This window comes from Ooceraea biroi, chromosome 9 (assembly GCF_003672135.1).
Source record: "Ooceraea biroi isolate clonal line C1 chromosome 9, Obir_v5.4, whole genome shotgun sequence".
Lineage (NCBI taxonomy): Eukaryota > Metazoa > Arthropoda > Insecta > Hymenoptera > Formicidae > Ooceraea > Ooceraea biroi.
In genome coordinates this window covers 9,742,551-9,768,456 of record NC_039514.1, presented here as the reverse complement: position 1 = coordinate 9,768,456, position 25,906 = coordinate 9,742,551, and the positions used below count along the sequence as shown (strand labels likewise).

General features: G+C 43.7%; 3 protein-coding genes across 5 annotated transcripts in view; all 3 read right to left on the bottom strand.

Annotated features, from left to right (window-relative positions):
- Positions 1-708: 708 nt before the first annotated feature.
- LOC105284690 (gephyrin) lies at positions 709-4,637 on the bottom strand. Its single transcript, XM_011348410.3, has 11 exons — positions 4,062-4,637; positions 3,534-3,700; positions 3,262-3,449; positions 3,000-3,195; positions 2,492-2,770; positions 2,335-2,401; positions 2,135-2,249; positions 1,752-2,030; positions 1,508-1,647; positions 1,236-1,423; positions 709-1,153 (listed from the first exon to the last, which is right to left on the bottom strand). The coding sequence occupies exons 1-11, from the start codon at positions 4,090-4,092 to the stop codon at positions 923-925; spliced, it is 1,881 nt and encodes a 626-aa protein (XP_011346712.1). The 5' UTR covers positions 4,093-4,637; the 3' UTR covers positions 709-922.
- Positions 4,638-4,741: 104 nt separating this feature from the next.
- LOC105284689 (CLK4-associating serine/arginine rich protein-like) lies at positions 4,742-9,912 on the bottom strand. Of its 3 annotated transcripts, none has more exons than XM_011348407.3 (14): positions 9,611-9,912; positions 9,027-9,124; positions 8,727-8,902; positions 8,429-8,644; positions 8,158-8,333; positions 7,959-8,032; positions 7,538-7,879; positions 7,014-7,418; positions 6,836-6,943; positions 6,701-6,749; positions 6,075-6,138; positions 5,867-5,972; positions 5,471-5,764; positions 4,742-5,272 (listed from the first exon to the last, which is right to left on the bottom strand). In XM_011348407.3, exons 1-13 carry the CDS (start codon positions 9,740-9,742, stop codon positions 5,506-5,508), a joined length of 2,205 nt encoding a protein of 734 aa, XP_011346709.1. In that variant the 5' UTR covers positions 9,743-9,912; the 3' UTR covers positions 4,742-5,272; positions 5,471-5,505. The 3 variants fall into 3 exon arrangements, with proteins under 3 accessions (XP_011346709.1, XP_011346708.1, XP_011346710.1); XM_011348406.3 differs by having other exon boundaries at positions 5,510-5,764; positions 9,611-9,911; XM_011348408.3 differs by lacking the exons at positions 4,742-5,272; positions 5,471-5,764 and having other exon boundaries at positions 5,936-5,972; positions 6,697-6,749.
- A 3,789-nt stretch (positions 9,913-13,701) lies between these two features.
- The window catches only part of LOC105284688 (serine/threonine-protein kinase minibrain), a 63,416-nt gene continuing 51,211 nt past the window's right edge, over positions 13,702-25,906 (bottom strand). Inside the window, exons 4-9 of the mRNA XM_026972141.1 lie at positions 24,198-24,366; positions 23,838-24,005; positions 23,426-23,712; positions 23,151-23,297; positions 22,453-22,885; positions 13,702-19,772 (exon numbers count right to left, since the gene is read on the bottom strand). Coding sequence (XP_026827942.1) covers positions 19,261-19,772; positions 22,453-22,885; positions 23,151-23,297; positions 23,426-23,712; positions 23,838-24,005; positions 24,198-24,366 — 1,716 coding nt within the window. The 3' untranslated portion in view covers positions 13,702-19,260. The remainder of the gene's footprint in view (positions 19,773-22,452; positions 22,886-23,150; positions 23,298-23,425; positions 23,713-23,837; positions 24,006-24,197; positions 24,367-25,906) is intronic.

Sequence of the window (25,906 nt, the reverse complement as noted above, 5' to 3'; positions counted from 1 at the left end):
GGATAATGACGTGTTTAGTCGAAATATCGCGAGCTTTGCCAGAATTAAGCGCCGCTACGAACCAAGAACTAACTCGTGATCTTATTATTATTATTTTATGAGATAAAGTATTATATTCTAAATCTTCGTATGACTCTTTTAGTCTTTATTTTCATATTATTTATTTCGCTATAACGATGTTTTATTATAAAAAATAATAAAAATTCCTTACACAAGGCCGTGCTGCCATCTGTTAGATTCTACAGAATGACAATTTCCCTTAGCGGTTTACAAATTTAGTTAAAAAAAATTCCGCTACGATCCTCCGCTATCTTCGGTTGAAAAGTAAGTAGTATGACTCAACTATAAGTTAGACACGAGTAATTTTTAATATTTAGTACAATTAATTCACGATCTTTATTTCGACCCGTGTGGAAGATAGAGCACCTCACGATCTTCGAACGGGCTCAATAAACAAGAAGAAAAATAAAGGAAAAAGATGATATAAATAGCAGATAAAATGATTCGTCAACCAGATTTACTGTAAATTAAATAAACTTTTTATTATAAAACGTACTCACTAGTGAATTATATAAATTTTTAGTTTTAATATGTTTGAACGATGAGACAAATAGTTTTATCTACCTGCAGAATAAAGTTAATGATAAGCACAAGACATAGTTTTACTTGCTAAAATATCTTTATTAAAAATACTCAATAACAATAAACTTTTCTATAAAATATTAATAATAATCTTTTCAATTGCATTAGTAGTGCAGTAATAACCCATTCCAATTCCATTACAAAATTACCATTACAAATTACAAAATTCCATTACAAATTCCATTACATACCTTGCACTAATTTTCTTATGCTTTTATATTAAGAGCGGCGGCAGAAAGGGCCTTCGCTGCAGCATAAATTATTAAATGCATCTTCGAAATTAATTAAAGCCGATTAACATCGCTGGTACGACGTCACCCTCGTTTAACGTCTGTTTCTTCTCTGTTCGGCCGGGCAACATCAAGAGCGCATTACCATTTTTGTAACTCAGTAACTTACTGCTTTTCTGAGTTCCTGTTCTGTGGGCAAGTGGAAGAGGTTCTTTGTCGTTCCATTTCAACGTCGCGCTCACATATTCGGGACGCGGGTCCAGATTGTACGACGACGTCAACTACAACGTTACAACTTGCAGTTAATACAAAAAATAATACATATCTGAATCCCATATTGTTGACAAAAACTGTCTCACAAACCTTGGCTCGCACTATGGCAGGTTCCTTATAGTTATTCTGCATGAGGTTCAGAAGGGGCAAAACGAATAAATGCGTGGTAACGATAGCGGACACCGGATTACCCGGCAGACACAAGAAATACTTTCTCTTGCCGTTATATTCGCACGTCGCGAATGTCGTAGGTTTTCCTGGCTTCATATTTACGCGACCTGGAAGAATACATTTGGCATTCTAAGAAGCACGCGTCTTACACCAGTATATCAAGATAATTAAAAGAAAAAAAGATACAACACCAAAATGTATAACGGCCTTAAAATGCTTCTCCAAAATAGGTTTTAACATGTCCCGATCGCCCATGGACACGGAGCCGGTTGTCACGACTACGTCCACTTTGTCCAGAGCTTCGGTGATTTTCTGTATCAGCGCGCTTTCGCTAGAAGCAATAAATTGTATCAGTCGCATGCAGATTACAATATATTATGATATAAAGAGTTTTACAGCATTGTGAGAAGTCGTGGGAAATTTCAATACACCTACTCGTCAACCGCGATTCCGAAATCGATAGACTTGAAGCCGTTTTCTCGTAAGAGCGAGATCAAAGTTATCCGGTTACTGTCGAAGACGCGTCCCGGTTTCAGAAGCTGTCCATCTGCCTCCTGCAGTTCATCTCCGGTAGATAACACACCCACGGATGGAAGCATGAATACTTTAACATCTTTACAGCCGCAAGCCGCCAGTAGTCCCATCTCCACTGGGCCAATATATCTGTACTGGGACAAAATTTCACTCCCTGCCTCTATGTCGCTACCGATAGGTCTACAACACGCAAATACAGATATTTAAAAAATTTTTTAAATGGAATTTTTCGAGGGATGTACAAAGCGTCGAAAGACTTGAATAAATTCAGCAAGAATATTGACCTGATGTCTTGTCCCTCTACTGGTAAAGTCATTATGTCTATCTCCTCTTCCTCCGTGCCGTCGGAACTCTTCAGTAGCAGTTTCGTATCCTCAATTTGTACAACAGCCGTTGCCTCTGCGATCAGGAAAAATAGGAGCACTGAATTTTCCGTCGTAAATAAATCGAAGATTAGTAAACTTCTAATTATATTGCTGTTTACCACTAGGAATCGGTGCTCCGGTGTTCACGCGCACGCAGGTGCCAGGTTCCAGGCGAATCGAAATGGGCTAAAAAAAATTTCCCATTATGCGTTCTCTTATTACTATTACGACTCTAGCTCATGGCGCGTTACAGAGTTCGTTATCATGATTTTTTACCGTGGCTCCTGCTTTCACACCACACAGTACTCTACGCCTGCCTATCCCATCGCTCGCCAGTACTGCGTATCCATCTTTAATAGAAGCTCTGAACGGTGGCAAGTTAACGTGAGAAAGTACACTGCTATACAGTATCCTGCCGAGGGCATATTTTGCATCTATCCTTTCTATCTGTGTGCTCTGCATGTTGCGTATTATAAGGGTTGCTTCCTCTACGGAGATCATAGGAAACGGGGATGTCCTCGGGCGACTAGTTATATTCTCGACATATGTCTGCGTCTGCAAAACGTGTACATAAACTGTGAATATTCTCATAAAATTATTATTAATAATTATATAAAATTATTAATTATTATTCTACTGGTAATTGTTATTTGTTCTTTCTTATTCCATACTAAAAGGATTTTCTTGTAAAATAATTTAATAAATGCATAACTAATTTTATATTTCTAATATATAAAAATATTTGCGCCAGATGAGTGCAAGCTATGTTACATACGCTACTTACGTATGTGTTATTTACATTACGTAACGTGCAACGTTGCACGTTCTTATGCGTAACTTCGATCCCCGCTTTGTTATCCATGATTATTTCCACCGCATGCGGTATCGCAGGTGCGATCACATTCAGGCATTCGAACGCACCTTTGCACGAGCCAGGCAAGTTAATGATCAACGTCTTGCCCCGTATTCCACACACAGCTCTAAGAAAACATCAATTACAAGAAAATCTGCAAGTTTGAAGATTACAAGGATGAACAAAGCTTTACCGAGACAGCATTGCCATCGGTGTGACCTCTATACTCTGCATAAGCATCGCTGTGGGTATTCCAGGAACCTCTTTATGAATTACTTTCTTGGTCGCCTCGGGTGTAACATCTCTGTGGGAGACTCCGGTACCACCAATGGTGAGAATAACATCAACCTTGTTCTTATCGCTCCAATCGATCAGCTGTTTCTATAACATGAGACAAATCAAAACTACCAGCATTCTAAAGGAAAGATATTAACACGTTTGTATAGTTACTATTTATATACTTACTATAATTAAATCTTCATCATCTTGCACAATTGCAGTATGGCATACTTCTCCCTTAAGTAGGTGAATCGGAGTACCCACATTTACCAGTTCATCTGGGCTCTTGATTAATGATTTTATTAACGGACCGGTTCCATCCTCTTTCTCTCCATTGGCGCAAGTATCGCTTACTGTACAATAAAATTATTAGAGAACGAAATTGAAGAACGCAATGGAAGCCAAATCCGTGTGCCGAGTATATCTTTAATTATTAGTTATCTATAATTTAAATCTTAACTTTAATATCAGCAAACAATTATTGAGTACAGCTGTGCCCTGACATCATGAAATGCATGTGACGTTCACTTCTACATAATGCAGAATCATTAATAATCAAAGACAATGGAAGGCACAGGAGACAAGCTTCCAAAAACTAACACGACTAAAATATTTTGTTGTAATCTTTTTTGTTATAACGAAATTTATTAACTGATGTTTTTAACATGTACCATACGTATCAGATATGAATCATATAAATATTACGGTACATACTGGTTAATATTGCAAATCTGATTGGCGCCATATCAGCAGCATCAACTTGTTCCAATATTCTTCTGATAACTTGAACGGTTAGACCAGATTTGAACCGTAACGTACAATTCGTAGATCACATGAAAGTCATGAAAGTGTGATAGAGAGGGGATAACAAACAAGACGCGTATATGCGCAATCCGCGCTTCGGCTAGCTAGCGATAAGCTTAGAGGCCTGAAATATATAATATAGAGAAGCACAAGCTGTACCCCCACCCCGCCGCCGGCATCTTAGGCCTAGCACAGTGGTGCTCCAGCCAGCGTAAGCCTGAGCAAAGAGCACTGCATGTTTAACAATGCGGGGGAAACATTCCTACTTACCGTAGTCAGAAGAAGTAATAATTCATTCATTTAAATTTGTATGAGAACACGATTGTGTCAGTCGTTGTTTGAGACACAATGTGTAGATAAATGTTACGTAATACTGCGCATTATAACTACTTATAAACAGTACTTATAACTACTACAATGGGAGAGTCCCATGATCGACACTCGTGCGTGACATTTCTTACATAAAACCTGACAGATGAGTGTCCATGGGACAATTTCTGTTACGTAAAGATGCGTTCCATGGGACACTACTGACAATGAGACGAAAAACGATAGGCTTGGATCGGTAGAAAAGTATATCTTTTTCGTCTGCTGGGAAATGAGAATCTTTATTTATTTAAATATTATCGAATAATATTAACAGTAAATAGCTGTTAGATTGCAAAGTGCATTCAACTCTAAAATACAACAATATTCTCGGTACACGTGGGATCGAGAGTGCACCCTTCTGTGAGGATAAACAAAAATTATAGACTCCATAATAATACCCGTGAATCGTCACGATATTGTTCACGCTGATGACACGTTACGTAACATTACGATATAACGAAATACGATGCACGAACGTACGAATATCCCTGTTCGTTTCGTAAAGTGAATTCGCGCCCGACTTCTCGACGCGCTTCAAAAGGAAAGAACATTGAGGCTCGCGGAAGATACGCTTCGCATATTTTCTTTATCGCGCAACCCCCCTCCCCGAGACGATTAGCGCTTAAGGAAGGAATGCTATTGAACAGGAAGTAATCGAAACATCCGTTTCAGATCAGTAAGGTGGAAGATTGAACGTGCGCCCCTCGGTGTTCAAAATGCTCTCAATCCTGTCTCAGTAGTCGACTAGGCCTCTGAAAGATAATTTAATTAAATTAACATAGTAATTTAATTAAATTATATTTATATTAATAATTTAATAGTATAATTTAGTATAGTAATTTAATTAACATAATAAGTCTACAGATTAATTTTTTTCACGTAGCATAGAAAACTCAAACAGAATCGCTCAATCATTTAAATTATCATCATTTAAATGCAAGTTGCGCAACTTGTTCCTGAAAACTGCGAGAGAATCAAAGAATCTCTACCGACTGCTCCTAGGACTCAGCGAACGGGGTGACGAGTCCCTGTTGTACCTCCTGCGGGATTCAGTTCTGCTTCGGTCGCGGTCGTCACGCCGATCCCTCTCCCGGTCCCTGTCGCGCTCGCGATCGCCATCCACGTCTCGTCTGTCGCGACGCATCGCATGATGCCGCGGACTACGACTCGGACTGGGACTACGCGACAAGGATGAACGCGTGTCCGAACTGTGACCCTCGTATCTGTGCCGTCTTTCTCTCTGCCTGCGAGAAAAAATGCCAAACGAAAAGAAGTTACGAAGTTGCAAACCAACATATACGTGTAGATATACGTGTCTAGATTCATTCAAGGGATGCGAAAATTACTTTCTGCGAAGCTTCAAGGACATCTCCCGAATCTCGTCCTCGCGATCCTGCCTCTGCTGCTCCATTTTCTCGATCCTCAGCTGCTCCGCCTTCTTGTCAGCTTTATCTGAAGCGATGCCAGTTTTTTTTTTTTTTAAGTTAATCCCGCGAATGTCTAATAATGAGGTATCCGCGCGTGTTGATCGTTGTTTAATACTACTAAACTCACATTGTCTGTTCAACAGGGCTTGCATTTTTTTCTTAAGCCGCTCCTGGGGTGTGATTTTCAGTGACTGAAAGATGTAAATTCTTAAAGGCCGGTACTTTGTACATTAGTGCGATTTATTGGCATAGTTTGTGAATTTGGCCCGCAACACGTACACAAGTACGTATGTACTGTGTGTAACACGTTAAGTATCAGTTACAGGAAATACGTAAGTGAACGTGCATCATCTGAAATTTGTCGTTTCTTCCATTCTGCCGATTAACGAAACGCAGATATGGGTTAATTGATTTATATAATATTATTAATAGCAATAACTACAACACAATTAATTGAATGTAAATTTTGATTGAGTGACAAATGATTTCAGAACAATGATGATGAACGGAAACTTCAAGTTCCTCGTGATGCACATTCTGCAAATGTAATTTCAAGACACATCAAAAATAAAATATGAAATAAACGACGATGTGGACACGTTCGTGTGCCGTGCGAATTAGACGATTAGAAAACGAGAAGCGCTTGCGTCAAGCTCTTCCTCCTCGTTCGTACTTATATAGAGGGACAAGCATGATCTGTCTTTTATTCTCTGCGCGTTAAGTGACTAAGAAAGCGTTACGGTTCTTACTGACTTTGTGTCCGCCACCAGAATTTGTACTTAACCCTGCTTTTGGCTTGTTCCTGGAACGTAACAAACGTATCGATATACACGCGATGTGCTTCACGGGAAATCGGTATCGTTTCTGAAAGTTGTACTGAATGCTCACGTGCTTGCGTTAACTGTCGATGTCTTCGGCACTGCTGAACTGGATTTCTCCTCGTTATCGGAAAGCTCCAGCTCGAGACTCGACGATTTCCCACGCCGGCCGTAATACCTAATACAAGCAGAACGCGATGAGAGCGAGTTTCGCGTTGCGAGAAATCCGAAGGGGCGAATCCCCTTACCTTGGCAGTGCTGGCGTCTTATTGTCATCACTCCGCGAACGCTTGCAGCTCGACTGACTTCTCGACCTTGATCTCGATCTTGACGGAGACTTCGTTTTCGAGCGGGACTTGGATCGTGACTTCGACGGCGAGTATCGTCTCTTCCGGCTGTCCCTCGAGTGGCTCCTGTTGCGCGACTTGGATCGCGACCTCGATTTCGACACGCTGCTCGAGGACGAGCTCCTTGACCTCTTCAAACGCGAACGAGACCTTGTTCGCGTTCTAGATCGCGAGATCGACCGCGACCGGGATCTGCTAATACTGCGGCAGCGCGGGCGTGAGTTGCTTCGCGTGCGCGACCGTCGGGAGCGGCTCCTCGTTCGGGATCGCGTGTACTTTCGAGGCCTCGAACGTGTTCTCCTTGATCTGCGAAAAAAACCAAACGCAAAACGGTTTCTCGCTTTTCACATTACTCAGTTTTATAATTTGTTTTAATCACTTTCTTTTTTTTGTTATTAGAACTATTTTTTGTTTGCGGAATCTACCTCATCCTCGATCCACTTCGCTTCACGTCGCGCATCCTATACGACTTGGTTCGGCTGACGGAGCGTGAGCAGCTCCGCGATCTGGACTTGGATATCTTCCTACTGACCGTTCTCTCGTTGAACGCGGGGCTGTCCGACCTGCGTCGTCTGAGGTACGAATAATTGACTTTCCTCGAGTTCGAGGAGGACACGTGCGATGTACTGCTATGGGTTTCTTCCTCGCCGCCGAAGCTCGTGATGTACGTGATCTGTCCGGTGTTTATAGGTGATGCGGATCGCGATCGCGACTTGGAAGAAGACTTTCTGTAAGGATTGTATTCCGGGCTCTCTCTGGCCGCGTAACTGCAAACGAAGGACTTGCGTGAGCGAGTCGTGAGCAAGGGGAGACGATTCGAGAGAGCGAGCAACGAAATTATTTTACCTGGGCGGACTCATGACGCGACCTATCATCTTCTTCTCCCTAAACGCACGTCGTTCCCTACGCGATCGTCGTCCCTGTTTAAAAAAAAAAGGAAGTTACATCTGCCTGTCTGCAGAATTATTTCAGACTGAATGTTAGGTTTTTACATCTATTATTGAATAAAATAAATGTCTATCTTTGTTCATCAATATTAACTTACCGAATACATAGCCTTCTCTTCCTCTTGCTTTCGAGCCTGCCGCAAGGTCTCGGCTTCCTCGAAATCCTGCGTCAAGAAGCTAAAATAATCAGCGCCCAAGAGCCCGTACTTCTGAGCCACCAGATTCATTTCGTGTGCTTGTGACGGCTCTATCTGCGATACGTCGACGCATATGTCTGAAGAAAAGCAAAAGATCATATTGTGTGTGACAATTACTCTTTTCTTCAGCATTTCAAAATAGATTGAACATTCACGGAGGAAAATGACGTACCTAAATCTATATCGCTATCTTCATCGTCCCCCTTCTCCTCCGACATTACCGGATCAGTAGGCTTCACTGGTTCTGGTATCGGCTCTTCCGTTTCATAGTTGTATCCGATAGCAGCATTGTTAGAAGACTTTTTTTTATCCTTTGCAGCATCCACCTTCGTAGACGAACCGTAGAGCTCCTCCAGGTGTATCTGGTGAAGAAACTTCTCCTCGGTCACTGGAAAAGAGCCCGTTCGATTAGAGGGAAACTTAGAGAAAGCTCATCAAAGAATTTCCACGTACAAGAATGAAAAACTCACCACCCAAGAATTCATTTTGTACAATAATACGATAGCGCTCGTAGTTGATATGTCTATCTTCGCTTGTCAGGGCAATGTCCACGTCGATAGTGTCAGGTGCCTCTGGAATCCAGTCCAAATGCGCACGCACGTCAAACCGGTCAATGAGATTGTCCTCGTTGCCCTGCCATGGCATCCTGTGCCATTCGTAAATCAAGTTGAGGTTAATTAATAAAAACTTTATTATTAAGCTTTATTTGATGTATTTGTTGTATTAATTTTGAATCAGATTGACAATATTAATATCAAGATGACACTCACATGTTCGCTGGACTATCACCTGCAGCGGCTATCGCTGGATCCAAGTGTATCTTACATGGTCTGCCATACAATTGCAGAAATTGCGTGGGATCCGATTTCTAAGTAGAATATTCCAAGAATATTCATCTGTATTATGTGTTTCAGCAATGTTACATAAATATAACTACATGAATCATACTATTACATCAATCTCTTCTACTCTGCTCATAAAACGCAGAAAAATATGACAATATGTACCATTTCACATCTTGACATATTTTTTCATTTAAACTACTTTTCGATTTAGGCTACTCTTTAAAGCACTCTTGTTAAACTACTCTCGTTTCTCCGCTGGCTGCATTACAATTACCTAATTACTTAATTATATATCCTGTACTATACTTGTTTTACAAACTTGACGTACTCGTAATACTTTATGAAATTTTAAAAAACCAAGTCGCTACGTAAAAGAAGGTCACGATCAAAGATCGACGTGCAAAATGAAGTAAGAAACGACACTTGGTCCATTGTAGAAACTCGTACATGGAAAGCTTCTCTAAATTTAACGCGGGCACGAGGGAATCCGCCGCGTCATATGCGCTTACGATTTTCTCATAATAGTCCCGTCGGCGCTCAGCCCTGCGACGATAATCGACCAGCATGCCGCGGATCTTCTTCTCCTGCTTACGCGCCTCGTGCCACATTCTGCCGCCCGTCTTCTTCACGGAAAAGCTCATTTTACGCCCGATTACAATCGGTCGGACACGCGGCTAACTCGATCGCATTCCGCCATTCAGCGCGAGCGAACCGTCACCTGCGAGACACTGGAAACGCCACCAACTGACACGCTTTGCTCCGCCGCGAACGAGGCGGCCATGTTGCTCCGCGCGGCGACCATCGCGCCCGGATCCGGATCTAGCGGAGTGACGGGAAAGTTTTCGTTCTTTCTCTTTCTACCGAAGTAGCTGCAAGATGGCAACTGCATCGCTGATAGAGACGAAATGCATATAACCAGAGTTGGGAAGTAACGCGTTACTTGTAACGTCGTTACCGTTACCGTTACTATTTTTCGGTAACGATCGTTACTTTTTGCTGTCTGTAACGATAACGATAACGTAGTTAGATTTTTACAGTAACGGTAACGAATTTAACCGTTACTTTTATCGTTATTTTAATTTTTATCTCTACTTAATAAATCAGCAGAACGAGCGCACAGATTCCACTCAGGCAACAGCTCTTTACTTTCAGTTCTTTTCATTAGTTACTAATTAAGTTCTTTTTATTACTTATTAATTTTAGTGTTATCATTTTAAGTAAAACAATGTGCAATTATAAGTGCAAGAGTTTCGCAAAACCAATTTATTATTATTAAAATAATATATATACATATATGTATATATATGAATAAAATGTTAACATATATACACAGGTGAAAAATTTGTGTTAAATTTAACAGATATCACATGTCCTAAAGGTCCACATAAATTTTTGTGTTAATTTAACATAATATGGATATGTTAAATGGTGACACTAATATTATGTTAATATTTTAACCCAAAATGAATGCAAACTGCGAAGTAATTTGAAATAAATTTTGTGTAAAATCAACATATTTTTAATGATAAAATTAACTCGAAAAAAAAGTTATTTTTACATACATCTTTACTCTTAACATAGTTTTCTGTAAATTTTAACAGATAAAACTTGTCACTAATAATACGGAACATATCTATTGTGTAAAATAAAAAATAGGTGCACAATGTGTAATTTTTACACTTTTTTTAGTTGTTTTACAAATTTAACACTTGAGTTGAATTAACACAACAGCAACATGTTAAATTAACACATGAATGTGTTAAATATTTAACACAAAAATGTTAACCGGCATATTTTTTAACAAGAAAACACAAATTTTCCAACTGTGTAAAAATAAAAATAATTAAATTTTTTAATCAAGTACATATTTTATTTAAATATTTTATAAAAAAGTAACGAAAAAGTAACGAATCGTTATTTTTTTAAGTAACGGTAACGGTAACGAGTTACTTTTTAAAATTGGTAACGAGTAACGGTAACGGTAACGCGTTACTTTTTACGAAAAATAACGGTAACGGTAACGCGTTACTTTTTTGAAGTAACGTTCCCAACACTGCATATAACACGTATATTTTCCTCTGTTTTTACAGGTTCGTTTTAAATTTTGAACGGAGCGTACACGTCATCACGCGTTTCCGTTTATATTAAGTAGTTTGCTCGCCCAAGGAAGCTCGCGGGAAACATCGAGGAGAACGTCTCGCGGATGTTTCGTTTTGCATGATTTCCCAGATAGCCAAGTCTGCCGAAAGCAGATGATGCTAACTATCTGCTATCAACTATTGCCAGCCAAAAGACAACAAATTTGATACAGAAGTTGTTATTAACGATTAATTCGACAAACTGGTGCCAGAAATGTAACAGAGCTTGCTCACAAAATCTAAGAACAGATTGGCGGCAGAAACCGAGCAGAATCTGCAAACATGGCTCGAAGTCGGATTGTCGACAGAAACCGAGCAAGATCTGCGCGCGCGGAATCTAACGGCAGATTGGCAGCGGAAACCGAGCAAGATCTGCGCGCGCGGAATCTAACGGCAGATTGGCAGCGGAAACCGAACAGGATCCGCAGCTTTTGACAGTATTCAAATTTACACGACTATGAATATGCGTTTTCGCTCCGCACCGCTATGCGGTGCACACGTCGAGTTCTTACTCGATGTTAAGATTTAGCCTAACAGTTATATAAGTTAATATGCGCGCCTTGGCATGATAGTATTAATTTTTCTGAAAATTTTTGCGCTCGCGGCACAGAGGCTCCCATGGACAACGTCCATGTAGTTCACGCACGCCGCGAGCAATCTGAAGTTCGAAAGCAAAATTCGGACTTCGGATTAGAATAAATTAACAATGAGAGAGAGATTATGCAACGAACTGTCAGAAAGACACACCAAGCCAAATGTATTGGGTTGGCCAAAAAGTAATTGCGTTTTTTTAAATATAAATAAAAGGCGAATTTTTCATGGGAAACAAAAACTTTATTAAACAATATATTGTCCATTTTGTTCGATTATCTTTTGCCATTTTTCAGGCAACTTCATGATTCCGCGCTCAAAACAGTTCTTATCTTTTTCAGCAAAAAACAATTCCAACAACGATTTGATATCCTCATCAGCAGTAAAGGTTTACCATTCAAGGCGTTTTGCAAAGAACGAAACGAATGGTAATCTGATGGTGCCAGGTCTGGCGAATATGGTGGATGTGGTAACATCATGGTAACACATCCCATCCAAGCTGCAACAATTTTTCACGAGTGACCAAACATGTACGTGGTCTAGTGTTATCATGGTGAAACACAGCACCTTTGCGATTCACCAATTCTCGACGTTTCTGTTTGATGGCATCATTTAATTTATCCAGTTGACGACAGTATACGTCTGAATTAATGGTTTGATTCCTTGCAAGCAGCTCAAAATACACAATACCTTTAAAGTCCCACCAGACTGACAGCATAATCTTTCTTTGGTGAATATCTGCTTTTCAAGTGCTTTCAGCAGGTTCATCACCTGTCCACCATCTTTTTCGTTTGACGTTGTTGTAGACGATCCATTTTTCGTCGCCTGTTATCATACGTTTCAAAAATCGATCATTTTCCTCGCGTTTCAAAAGAGAATCGCAGATGTCAATACGCTTAGTGAGATGAATTTCTTTGAGCTCATGTGCTACCCAAATATCGAGCTTACTAATGTATCCAAGTCGTTTTAAATGGTTCTCAACACTCGATTTCGATATATTAAGATTCTCAGCAATCTCTCGTGTCGTTAAACGCCGATTGGAATCGATCAGTGCCTTTATTTTGTCATCATCAATTTCGATTGGCCTTCCTGATCGTGGTGCATCTTTCACATTAAAATCTCCAGATCGAAATTTAGTAAACCAATTTTGACACTGCCGCAGTTTTAAAGCATCTTCGCCATATACATGACATAACTTTTTATGAGCTTGCACAGCGTTTTTCCCTTTTCGGAAGTAATAAAACAAAATATGAGGAAAATGTTCTTTTTGATTTTCCATTTTGAAATCGACGGCAAACAAATAATTGTCAACGAAATCGTGTACTTTCTTTTTCTAAAACAAGCTTGAACTGTGAGTTGTTAACCTACATAATGAATTTGCGGTTTAGAACGAAGTTAGTTACATTTCAAGACATGTATGTCCATCTATTGGAAAAAAACGCAATTACTTTTGGCCAACCCAATACTTTAATTTAACAAACAAACAAATGCGTTCTTTTAACACATGGTAATATAAAATGCCAATTTATAGTGTGTTAAAAGTAAACGCATGCTTTAATACATCGTAAATATGAATGGCCAAAAGCTGCAGATTCTGTTCGGTTCCTGCCGTCAATCTGCCGTCAATCTGCCGTCAGATGTTAACAGATCCCGCTCGGTTTCTGCCGCCAATCTGCCGTCAGAGTCCGTTAGCAGGCTCTGCTGGCAGATCACTATCCTAACGCGGACACAACGGACGCCAATTTGCTATCAACTTCTGCAGTAATCTGTTGCCAATCTGCTGGCAGATTGCACATCTTGCTTACTGGGTTCGTTCCCGTCACGCGGGCTCGACGCGAGCGTCGTCCGGTGGAAGAAAAGGTAACAGCAAAAAGGTGAAGATGTTTTTGTTTATTATTAACCTTATGTAATATCGTTTCAAATTCTCAATTACATTATTATATATAATAATAATTATAATAATCATCATAATAATGTTATGACAATGTATACACGTTAGATACAAGTTCCTTCATCCGGTATGGAGTCTTGTTAATTATCCTTTTTTTTCCATCTTAATAAATCGGATTTTTTTGTTTCTTAATTCACCTGTGTTTCTCTTTCTCTCTCTCTCGTTCACACTCTCGCGCTTACCCTCTCTCACTCTCGCATCCTCTCGCACTCCACGCATTCATTCCTTATATTTCTTTTTTGTCCCGATTGGTGCACATCATCGCCGAACGAGACATCGAGACATCACCATCCTCTCTCTCTCTCTCTCTCTCTCACGCTTAATATTTCTCAAAGGACGCTCGCACATCGCCTCTCAGGCGCATCATCAGTCGTATTATAGTTATATTTGTTTCTGAACACAATGCTTTTACACATGACGTTAGGAAACTTAGGTTTACTTTATGTTCCGCTGCGGCGGACACGTTCCAACGACCCACGGCCCCGTGGAGCTCGTTCGTTTGCGCGCGCGACTCGCACGAGCGGGGAAAAAGCCGCCCCGCGTGCGCGTCCCGCGCGTTGAACCTGTCGTTCAACCGAGACTGACACGCTGGAAACGTGCAATCGCGTCGCAAGGGCAAACAATCCACAGACGTACACACGGAAGAGGAATTTAGCTGCCAGAAGGCAACAACGTGACAGTAATTAACAAACGCGCGTTGCAGCACGTTACGAAACTGAGCCATCCGCTGCCTCGAAATGATATCCTGAGATTTGCGAGAGATGCAATCGAGAAACGACGAAGGGAACGATAGACAGGAAACTGAACGATGGAGACAGATCGGTACGTGACTCACGAGTTACATTAGGCAGTAAACGATTAAGTAGATCCCTTAAAAAGTACGCTCTCGTAAACGTTCGCAGACGCGGCGGGCGCGCGGAACATCGGAACCGACATCGTCGGAATTACAATTTCTCGTTCCTTTCCCCTCGTCTGGTCGTTCTGAACGAATGAAATCTGAATAATTTATTTAGATAAACAGTTCAGCACACACATGCGTGAGATCGCGGCGATGAATCGTTTGGAACGTGAACCGCGGCCGGCCCTTACGCTATTAAATGTATACATCTCTGTTGTCTGCTAATTGGCTTAAATACTTTGCATTTTTCCGACAGCGGTTGAGTGGACAAATCCGTTCCAGGGCGACGAGCTCTTCAACTGAAAAACGAACGCGCACGTCGGGAAGCGAAAGAAAGGAATCCCGCTCCTTGGGAAAGGGGCATCTCGTCCCGCTCGCCGCTCTCGCGGGCCTTCGCGCGGTCCTTCTTCCATCGGGAGGCCTGCCGGAGGAAAACGCACCACCCCCTCTAACGCGTCTTGCGTCGCCACCGCGTCCTCGCGCGAAACCAAACGGCACCCACGCTTTTTCGCTGCTGCTTCACTCACGATCGCCGTACGGAATAAAAAGAAGCAGGAAAAGGAGAGTAGAATCGTTCCTACCGGAGGAGGACCGCCTCCCCGCGCCGTTCGAAAGAGAAACTACCCCTAAATTTGCGCCCGCGCCCCTCCCGGTGGTCCCTGGGGACCGTTCACGGAGGCCGCAGCGGCGGTCGTACGATCCCGCTTGGAGTTGACGCCGTTGCAACAAATCCAATCGCTTCGCTACACGGATGAAACGACGCGACGATCGTCCCGTCGAAATCAACAATCGTCCAACGAAGAACAACGCGCTTCGATGCATCACTCAGGAAACGCGGCGCTGCGCCCAGGAGTCCGTCGTGTGGGTCGGATGGCATTGTGTCTAGTCCAGCCGACTTTCCCCGGGGGAGGCCGGCTGTTAATCTGGTGATACGTTACTACATCGCAGTACGAATTCGTCCGATGAATTATCTTACAAGCGGTACCCTGTCACGCGCGAGCGCGTCAGTATCATGCGATGAACAGATTGGCGAATGATCCTCGATGATAAAAAATAGATCTGTCTGATTTGGAACGACTGGTCTCTCGCTACTTCCTCCTGCGCGGCGATGAGAATGCAATGAACCGACGGGTCCAGGACCGGTGGGCACAACGCGCGCAGCAACGTGAAAATTCGGAAGGGGTTGGCGTGTGCTTGTACGTATGTGTATGTGCGTGTATGTCTGTATACGTGTGTCTGTTTGTCGCACGTTGCCTTTATACATTTTTTTTGGAGCGTACTGATTTTTGCCGTTCAACAACAGGTATCTGGCGGCGACGCCCGAGACTTGTTGCGGAGAGTTGCGCCAGTTTTATCTTTTATTATAAATCACGTTCTACAGCTCTTCAACTTTTTTTCTCAACCGTCGAAATCATCAAAAGATCGTCCGAGGTAAGAAGAGATGTGCGACGTATTGTCCCGTTTCGGCTGATCTCACGAGAGCCATTGCCCTTCCCTTTCAGACATATTTAATTGGAACTTTTATTCACGTCACGTTGAATCTATTTATTATTTTTAAGCATTTTTAAGTATTGCTTCCGTGGTGGTCTGATCGCGACGCAGATTCATCGCGACTCCGGAATTTCGCACGTCTTTTAAGCACCGATTGCCATAGATCTTAATGCGATATAAAAAATCCTTTTAGATATCCGTGAACTTTGCAACTTTGCTACTCGTCGGAGAGACTACACGGACGAAGTTCGACGTCTGGGTTGCAACGTGGAGTCGCATTATAACGACATCCGCGAACAATTCCATATAGGTATGTCGAAGTGCGTATAAAAATATACAAACGATTCGAGAGAGGCCGCACGAGAATAAAATGATCATTCAGCAAATCGAGTGACGTTTCAAAATTTTCTCAGCTACTCGAGAGAGATGGTATATATATGTCTTATATTTTTCATATATTTACAACTGATACAACAAGAATTCGAATCTAAATTTCACAGAGTGGGACTCCCGTTGGCTTTTTTTCCAAAAAAATACGTCGTAAGAATCCCCTTGGTCGTCACTTGTTTGGTCATGCTCTTTTTCTTTTTTCGACAATAGTCGCAGTTTCGTGCAGGCAAGGTGCAGAAACGTTGCTTCGCCGCCGCTATCGTTACGCGTTAAAACTTTTGTACAAAACAAAAAAAGGGGAAAAAAAGATAATATATCGTAGTTAAAATGTTAAAGATGACATGTGTTCCTCTGAGAGATCTTTTGAAAACGGTAAACTTAGATCCAGAACATCCTAAAATAACTAAAGTAAATCGATAAGCGATCCGTCAACAAAATATTCTCGTCGCTCGTTTCACTTATAATACAATAAACAATACAAAGGTAAGTTGCATATTCTCTAAATCTTATCCGCGTAACATTTCTTTTCTCACGCGTTTGTGTGTATGAAAGTATAAAAGCCGCAAACATATAAAACGTGCCATGTGAGCAGCAGACCTGGTACTTGGCGCACGATCCTTCGAGGATCTTTTTCTTTTAGCGTGCATTATCGTCAGCTTCTGATAAAAATCGTGCTGCTTACTTTCTTCTTCCCTTTTCTTTAAGACTCGAGTGATCAGAAATCTCCGTTACAATTGCGTCTGAATACATAGTCTGCCATCTAGTATTGATACATTTACACGATTGACAGTTTCATGGCAAAACGCGATTGACTGAAGGAATAAAAAAAAAAACAGAAAATTGTCGGACTGCATCTTTGTTCGTCATCTAGTCTTACAATACGTTATGATAAATTATCAAAAGATCTCGCTCTGTACGCTCTGTACTGGAGATTAAAAACATCTGGCCGAACAAAAGCGGAATTCACCCCGCGCGATCGTTTCTGTGGAAATAAATAGATTGAATGCCGCGACTTGCAGTACAAGTGGCATGAGCGCAGTGACCCATCTCTCGGAGCGAAACGGCAAAAATCAATGACGATTGGGCGCCGGAAACATGTGTGTCGTATGCGATTACGCGCGTTTATCGTTTATCATAAGGTATCTAGGGTTCTTCGTATGATTATACCGTTCTCGATATCGGTCTTACGTGTACGCTGCTCTTTAATTTTCTTATTAACTGCGTCTCCCTTTATGTATAAATATGTACTTGTCGTTTTTTTTTAAGCCATGCAAACCTCGTTTGTTTAAAGTCCTTATTCAGCAACAAACTGACGTTTGCGACATCCTCATTTTCCATTAAAGTAAATGAAGGATTGAGTTTATATCTGCGTATAGTGTTCCGCGTGTATGTGTTGGATGGCTGTGTGTGTGTGTGTGTATGGTGTGTAGTGTATTACCTCCTCACACTTAAAAGTTAAACCCCCTAAAGCTGCACTCTTATCATTCACCTAAGTGTATTGTACAAATAACTAGCAGTCAACGCGACTGTTTGCTCGCAAGTACTTGCTAAACCGTTTACATTTCGTGACATCGTGTATAAAACTCTATTGGAGTACATGCTTACATTGGTAATATTCTTACTTCGTCCTCTCTCTCTCTCTCTCTTTTTCTCGTCATCTCTTTACGCGGGTAATAATAGTAATTATCACTTTTTCGCTCTCTAGGCCACACAGTTTTGGTTGCCGAAAGTTTTCTGCTCAGCCGTCTCTTTTCTTCTTCTTGCGTTTTTTCTCTTCTCTTTTTTTTTCTTGCCTTCCGCCAAGCTAAACTTGCCCGGAAGTGTCCGTGGAAATCGGGCAGGACCCGAGAGGCCAGCTGGGTTCATCCTCACTAGACCATAGACTGTCTGTCCGTGCTCGAAGCCTTCGTGTATAAATTCTCCCGCGTCGGGCACCACGTGTACGTTTCACCAACGTGGCCAACGTGGGACCAGGTCAGCTCGATAAAAAATACGGAAATACAGCAACGTAACAAGAAACAGAGGTTTTTCCCCCTTGCATCTGTCTTCTCCCCTTTACGCTCGTTCCTCTTGCTTCCTCTCCTCCTTCACTCGTTGGATTCCTTCGCACAGTCGTTAACGCCGTCGAGCTTAGAGTACTACTCCTCCTTCTCCTCCTCTTCTCTTCCGCTTCTCCCTCGTGATTCTCCACACAGAGGGAGAGAGAAAGAGAGATTCGGGCCTTGTTGTGACTTGCGGATATCCGTTTTCGCGTCTTTTGATTTTCCAGAAAATTCCGTTTTTTATATTTTCTCTTGTTTTTTTCAGAGAGATTGTTCGGCCAAAAGAAAGATTTGTTGAATTCACTCGCCAAAGTTGAAACGCTAATCACGACACTATATACGCGTGTATGTGTGTCTCTGTGTATGTATTGTATGCACGTGTACGTGTGTACGTGTACGTGTACTCTTTTCGGCTCTATGCTGAGAAAACAGCATCGGGCGGGAACGACTTCGAGATGTTTGCCGCGCCATTTCCTCGCTCTCTTTTCCTCTCTGTCGCCTCCTCTTCGCCACGTGATCGCCTCTTCCTCGTAGTACGCCACGAGCACCGTCCGTGAATCAGCTGGAGTCGTCTCCTTCCTCTTCCTCTGTCTTCGGTCCTGCGGATCGCGACAGGTTGTGTATGTCCCACCGTCGGTTGCCACCTACAAACGCCGCCTCAATGGATAGCGACCGGGCTTTGCTGTACGCACACCCCGACCATCGGGCTGTCCTCCCTCTCCGGATCACGCTGGTTGCCGGTTGACACTGTCGACGGCTGCCTGACCATTCCATGCGCGTCATTGGCCGAGTAGCCGTAGTTGTAGAAGTTCTGCTGCTGGATCATTGGCGAGGTCATCATCGCAGGCAGATGGGATATACCGGGAAGAATTAGGCTATTGTACGATCCAAGAGAGCTCTGTATCAGGGAGCTGTCCATGGACTGCATGGACATCGGGGCGGACGCGGGCACTCCAGTGGCCGACGATGTCGACGGGTAGCCCGTTGTTATGGCACGCCGACCGGCCGAGTGACGGGGCGAGGATTCGCAGTCCATCGGCTGGTAACCACCACCGCTGCCGCCGCCACTACCCCCGGGTAGGCTCGACGCTTGCATCTGCTGCAGACTGCCGCCGCCGCCGCTGCTGCTGCTGCTGCTGCCGCCACCCTGTCCCGACATGGTAACCAGTCCTGAGAAAATGGAAAATGAAGAAGCGAGTCAGTATTCAGACCTGAATGTGCATGCGATCATCTCTCTCTCTCTTTCTTCGCGAAGTATGTGTGTGTGTGTATATATATATATATATATATGTACACACTAATGCCATGATCATCCACGAAAACCGTAGCTCTAGCTCTTACAGTATATCGAGTATCACTAACAGGAATAAAGATAAATAAAATTCCAAACGTTCTACAGGGACATATTTGCAGGCAATAATATCCACCGCTACCACCTCTCCGTTCGCGGGCATTCCTGATAGCGACGTCAGGTCTCTTTCTCTTTAGTTGTCTATTCTCTAAATATCAGAAACGTCGGAAAGTTAAGACGTTACACGTAAACGTTATAATTTCGTTCCCCGAAAAACATTTTTAATAAGAGGTAATTAAGAAAGTACGTACGTCACGGTCAAATCGCGACAATCCGTCGATCTCGATCTCATACGTGTTGCTATGTATTTTACCCGCTGCAAAATGTACAAAATGATTCATCAGAATTACTGGAGGACCGAGCAATCACAGCGACGTTATCAAAACGATGGTTTTCAAGCAGATTGCAGTATTTACTCGTCAATTATCATTACGTAATCGTACGCGGTCAATGCATCCTAATCTTCCTCTCGTCATACGCGTTAATGGTTAACGATGTGCAATCGGGGCATACATTAAGGCAAACTTAAGAGAAGAGGGGTACACGTGATGGTAAAAATGCATTATATAAATATATATAAATATATAAATTACGGACAAGACCTATTTCACAAGAAACGTTACAACTTCATGTCCCATTTACGGCGTTGCACTCGGTCAAGTGCACAATGCAAGCAGCTAAAAGCATGCACAAAAGAAATCAGAAGAACAATGATGTGACTTTTCTACTGAAACAAAAAAAAGAAGGGAAAAGGAAACTTCGCAGAAACACAGATCAGATGCAGCGCGTTTCTCGCTCGCGGTTGGAATACGTTCCCGCGGTCGTCCGCGTCGCGCAAGCGATCGCGGCCGATCCATTCATCTTCGACCGCGATCAGGACGCGCGCCGTGCGGGAACGACGAAACGAGCACGTATTCCAGCAGTGATGTAACGCGCGATTTGTCTCTCGTTGTCTTTACGTGTCACTAAGGTATGATATAAAAGAATCACCAAAAAGGACAGCTTCGTATAATGAGTGATCGACCTCACAAAGTAGACATCATCACGTAAGTCGTATCAAATACAGAATAATCATGTGTAATGATAAGGTCGGAGAACACGGGCCAAGAGCAATTGCGCCATTATCCGTGTCCTGGAGGGAGAAGTATTCGTCAAGCAAGCAAGGCTTCGCGCAATACATCCGAGGCCAGGATATGATCATCAGGGACATCGTTAGTCTTTTAGCACGTGTCTATGTTTATGTGTGGATGTACGTATGCGTGTGTGAATGTGTACGAGTCACTGAGTACGTGTAGGAGATCGTTTGTTAGACAGAACTTACTTATGTTAGTAAGTAAGATTAGGGTTGGGGCCTAGGACAGGTCGTCGCCGCCCCGCGGATACGACAGTCATCGAGCCACGTATTGTCCCCCCATCATATCTACGGGCAACAACAACAAGTATCGTTTTTAGTTTGCGCAGAAAATAAAGAGCACCATTAGAAACAGGGGGGGGGGGGGGAGAAAGGGCGGGTGGGAAGAGAGTCGGCGTTCCATTGCATTAAGAAATTAATTAAACGCGACGCGAATAAATCCTCGATATGCAGGCCTAATGCTATTCTGATCGTAATCTGGCTTTTCGAGAAAAAGGAAAAACTTGTAGATCCGCTCGTCGAGAGGATGGAAAATTTCTTATTTTCTGCACAAATCAAAACTCCTTCCTACACTCTTGACACAATAGAACTCTCCGTATTCGAGTCTTCGCTGATGTTTCTCGTGCTCGATTATTCGAGGACGATCAGCGAAGCTCAGACGTTTTCTCTAAAATTTCTTCGCCAAACAATGCGTGAGCAAACTGTCGAGAGATTTCTATTGCATTCTGAACGAAACGCGTGATTGCAATTAACGTATACATATACGTATCGCAATCTGCTTTATTACGTTATTTACGTTTACACAAGGCTAATCTATATTATATTGTGCACAATGAAAATTGCTGCAAACTTTCTCTCTACAGCGGCGTCCATTCGCTGAAAAAGACCGGCTCGGCAAAGAAAACTACGAATTATAGATCGGTATACCATTAAGATCACGTAGTCGAGTTATGATATCAATAATGAATGATGAATGAAGATCAAGCGACACAGAGCCATATTCTCGTAAGATCGTGTCTCTCTCGCTACGATCGTCAATCGTTCTAGATACAGTTAACGTAACGTAACGTATAACGCAAATCTGACACGTTTTCAACCTTGCAGAACTATCGCAAGAACTATCGAATCAAATCTAGCAAGAGATTAGACGTGTCCGCCGACACAGACGGAGCACACGCACCGAAAAGAAGAGAAAATCTGACGTTGAAAACCTGCCAGTTTTATATATTTCTCGGACAGAATTCAGATCGTGAAGCACACAGATTGCGTATCGGTTCACTTCCTCTATGTTGCAGAGCGAGGATCGGCGAGTAAACGGCGACAATCGGGAAGAAACGGCGCGGCGGGAACCGGTCGGGACAACTCACCGTGATCCTGGTTCATCGGCACCACCGCCGGGCTCGTGCTCGCGCTATTCGCGGCGGCGATATTCGTATTGGTCCCCTCGTCGGTTGTCCTCTTGAAGAAGTTGTGCTGAAGCGCGTAAAACGGCGTCACTCTGTTCTTCGGATCGAAGTCCAGCATCCGTATGATCAGGTCTTTGAACTTGAGATAATCCGAGATCGAGTGACCCGGCTCACCTATCCGCCTACCGCCCGGTCCGCCGTTCTCGACACCTAGAATATCGTGTAACCGCCTCGTGCCGGGCGGTTTGTATTTTTTACCGTCCTTGGACTTTTTCAGCACGTACGAGCCGTCCGTGGAGACTTTGTCAAAGTACTTCCGCGCCTTGTGCGCTTGGTCCAGTATTTGTTTCGGCGGCATCCCCAGTACCTCCACGATTTTGTTCATCTGATCGACCTGCGAAGCGCAAAAGTTATTTCAGTGAGGATTCACATCGAACTCGCGCGACTATCTACCTTTCTAGTCTTTTTTTCTTTTAATTGTATCTTTCGAACGAGCTGCGTTCGCCACTGTGACTGGGCTTCGCAGCCTCGCACCTCGTCGGTAACGGTAGCGTCTCGTGCCATTGATTCGTTATCGAGAGCTACGCCGACTCGGCCGCGCGGTTATTCTACGTATAATACTGCAAGTGCGACTCGTGTGCGATCGGGTGCGGTTTTACCTCATTGGCCCCACTAAACAGAGGTTCTCCCGTGTGCATTTCTACTAAAATACATCCCAGACTCCACATGTCTATCGCGAGGTCGTAGGGTATTCCTAACAGGACTTCCGGCGATCTGTAGAACCTGGACTGAATATACTGGTATATCTGCAAGAAAGAAGCGTCAGAGGAAATGAGAAAGAGAGAAGTACGAGAGGAAAAGAGGGATAGACCGAGAGGCCAGAGAACGCGGAGAACGCTCCCGCGTGCTAATTAACGCCTCCTGAGATACCCACTCTTTGCCCAAGTTGACACGAACTGCCGAAGTCGACTATTTTTATCGCGCTTCGCTTCGGATTGCACAGGAGGATGTTCTCGGGTTTCAGATCACAGTGGATGATGTTCAATTCCGGCGTAGACAGGAACAAGAGGGCAGTACACAGTTGCTGCGCAAACTTTCTCGTCAAGTTCAACGACACACCGCGGAAATTCGTATTTCTAAGTAGGTCATACAGATTATACGACAGCAGCTCGAACACCAGACATAAGTGATTCCGCCACATGAAATGCCTCTTCAGTTTAACTGCAATCACAGAAGGGAGAGAAAGACGTTTAGCGTGCCGCGCGTGGCGGCTTCAAATGCGAAATCTGTCCCTTATCTCTTATCCATCACTGTCGAACGCAACAGGCACCACCTCCTATACGTACCTATGTAATACTTGTTGTCGGTGTCCGCCCTGTTCATCATTTCCAATAGCCTAACTTCGATTTGCGCTTGATTTAGAAAAGGTTTCTTGTTCTTGATGATTTTTATTGCCACTTGCGTCTGCTCCTCGTGGTCGAACGCTTTTACTACTTGGCCGAAACTGCCTTTACCTGCGAATAGAGAACAACGTGAGTACAAGAGTTGGAAGAGTGGAATAAGCGGCTGGAATCGCGTTCAAACGGAACGCAACACTAGACTATTTCTTCGTCGTCGATCGGTAAAATTATGAAAAACGACAATCACGTAAAACATCATAAAATTTCCAAGTACTGATTGCATCATACTGAAAATATTTATCTTACCTATTAACGAATCGATCTCGTATCGATCGAGGAACTTTTCCCCATTCTTGATGATATAATCGTGATTATCGTCATCCCAGCCGTCGTTGTAGAGTTTCCTCTCCTTCTTATGCGAGCCATCTTCCCCTTGCATCTGCTGTGCTCTCCGTTTCTTCTTCGCATAGTAAACCTGAAAACAAAAGATTAGCACAATAAGTTAACATGAATAAATCTGCAAGGTTCAATTAGAGATTCCATGTTCCATGCGAATCCTCTTCCAATTGTCAGAATAAATTAATTAGTTTCTAAACACGACGGGCTTTTGTGTTACGACGTCATCGTCAGCGCAAAACGTTTACTCGTTATTATAAACCCTCATCCCCTCATTTTCAACAGCGATTAGTAAGGTGATTCGGATGGAATTCTGATTAATGCGGCTTTCAGATAATACTAGTCGCAAATTCGCTCGCTCTTATTAACTAACGGCAGACCTAACAGAGTTACGTAACGCAGTACGCGAGCCGACGACGTTGTATTCGCAGGGACTCTCGCGGTGGTGTCCCGCGACGTTTCGAGACTTCCGAGGACGACGGGGGTAGAAACGCCGCCTGAGGATCGATCGCCGGTCTCTCTCCACGGTGAACCGGGCACCGTGAATCCGTACCGCGAGAAATCCGGCCGGTCGCAAATGCCGGCTAGGATCGTCGCCGGGTGGGCGTCGTGTTAATTTCGCCGCGAGTATCCGCGTCCACGGGCGAGGGTAGGTGGACAGGCAAGGTAAACGGCAAGGACGACGAACGGGCAAACGCGGGGCGAACGGACGGGCCTGGCGAAAGGGAGAAGGGCGCAGAATCCGATCCGCCGCCTCCTCGCTCTCTTTCTCTCTCTCGGGGGTCGATCGATATCCTCGCGCGACCACGTGAAAACCACGCCGGCTTTCGTGGCCGGCGAGCGCTCGCGAAAACCGACGACGTTGAGGAAGAGGTCGATGACGAAGGGAGGAAAAATTGGGGGAATCTGGAAAAGGTAGTCGCGATCATTCCGTAGGCGAGGATCGCGCGTGGACCCGGGGGGAAGACGACGGGCGGGAGAAAGGAAAGGGAGAACAAAACCCTCCGCGGCGGATCCGGGAGAGCAGGGGACGACGGTGGTTGTTCTCGGTTGGCACGCCTCCACCGGCAGAGGAGGGTCATCGACACGGTGACGGTCAGCGCGCCTGTATCGGCGTCTCTAGTTACTCTATTTCGGCATCGATTGTACGTCGAAGGGGGGCAGGAACGGGGACAGGCGGAAGGTGCACACCACCGCCGTCGGAGCCGGCGCGCGGCTAATGAACCCGCCGGGTTCCTTCCTTCTTCTTCACGAGCGGGGACCGTTGAGACGTCATCGCGGACCCCGGAAACGAGCCGCAAGAATGCTTATTTTTGACTTTGTTGGCTCCATTTACGAAAGGGATCGGAGCGGATTGAACGCGCGTCTATTCCGCTTCCGTCGCGACAGAGGGAACGAGCATGCTCGAACTCGAATCTCGAGTATCTTTACGCGTGGCGATAGGAAACTCTCTCTCTCTCTCTCTCTTTCTTTCTTTTCGTGCGCGCTTTTTAAGGATTCAGTAATGTCGATGAACGCGAAGGAGGCTGCGAGCTTTTTCCGTCGCGTTACTCAAGTGCACTATATCCGAATTGCTGCGAATGTCGAGTGCGCGTTCTTTTTTCTCCTCCTCTTTCTTG

What these genes read in the sequence shown, in the direction of transcription:
- LOC105284689 (XM_011348406.3), bottom strand. Translation starts at nt 9,742, where the DNA reads ATGAGCTTTTCCGTGAAGAAGACGGGCGGCAGAATGTGGCACGAGGCG. An exon ending in AGCCCTGTTGAACAGACAAT is followed by an intron (nt 5,973 to 6,074) that starts GTGAGTTTAGTA and finishes GCATCGCTTCAG; the next exon opens with ATAAAGCTGACAAGAAGGCG. An exon ending in TCCTTGAAGCTTCGCAGAAA is followed by an intron (nt 5,765 to 5,866) that starts GTAATTTTCGCA and finishes TTTTTCTCGCAG; the next exon opens with GCAGAGAGAAAGACGGCACA.
- LOC105284690 (XM_011348410.3), bottom strand. Translation starts at nt 4,092, where the DNA reads ATGGCGCCAATCAGATTTGCAATATTAACCA. An exon ending in CAGATTTGCAATATTAACCA is followed by an intron (nt 3,701 to 4,061) that starts GTATGTACCGTA and finishes TTTATTGTACAG; the next exon opens with TAAGCGATACTTGCGCCAAT. An exon ending in GTAGAGGGACAAGACATCAG is followed by an intron (nt 2,031 to 2,134) that starts GTCAATATTCTT and finishes TGCGTGTTGTAG; the next exon opens with ACCTATCGGTAGCGACATAG.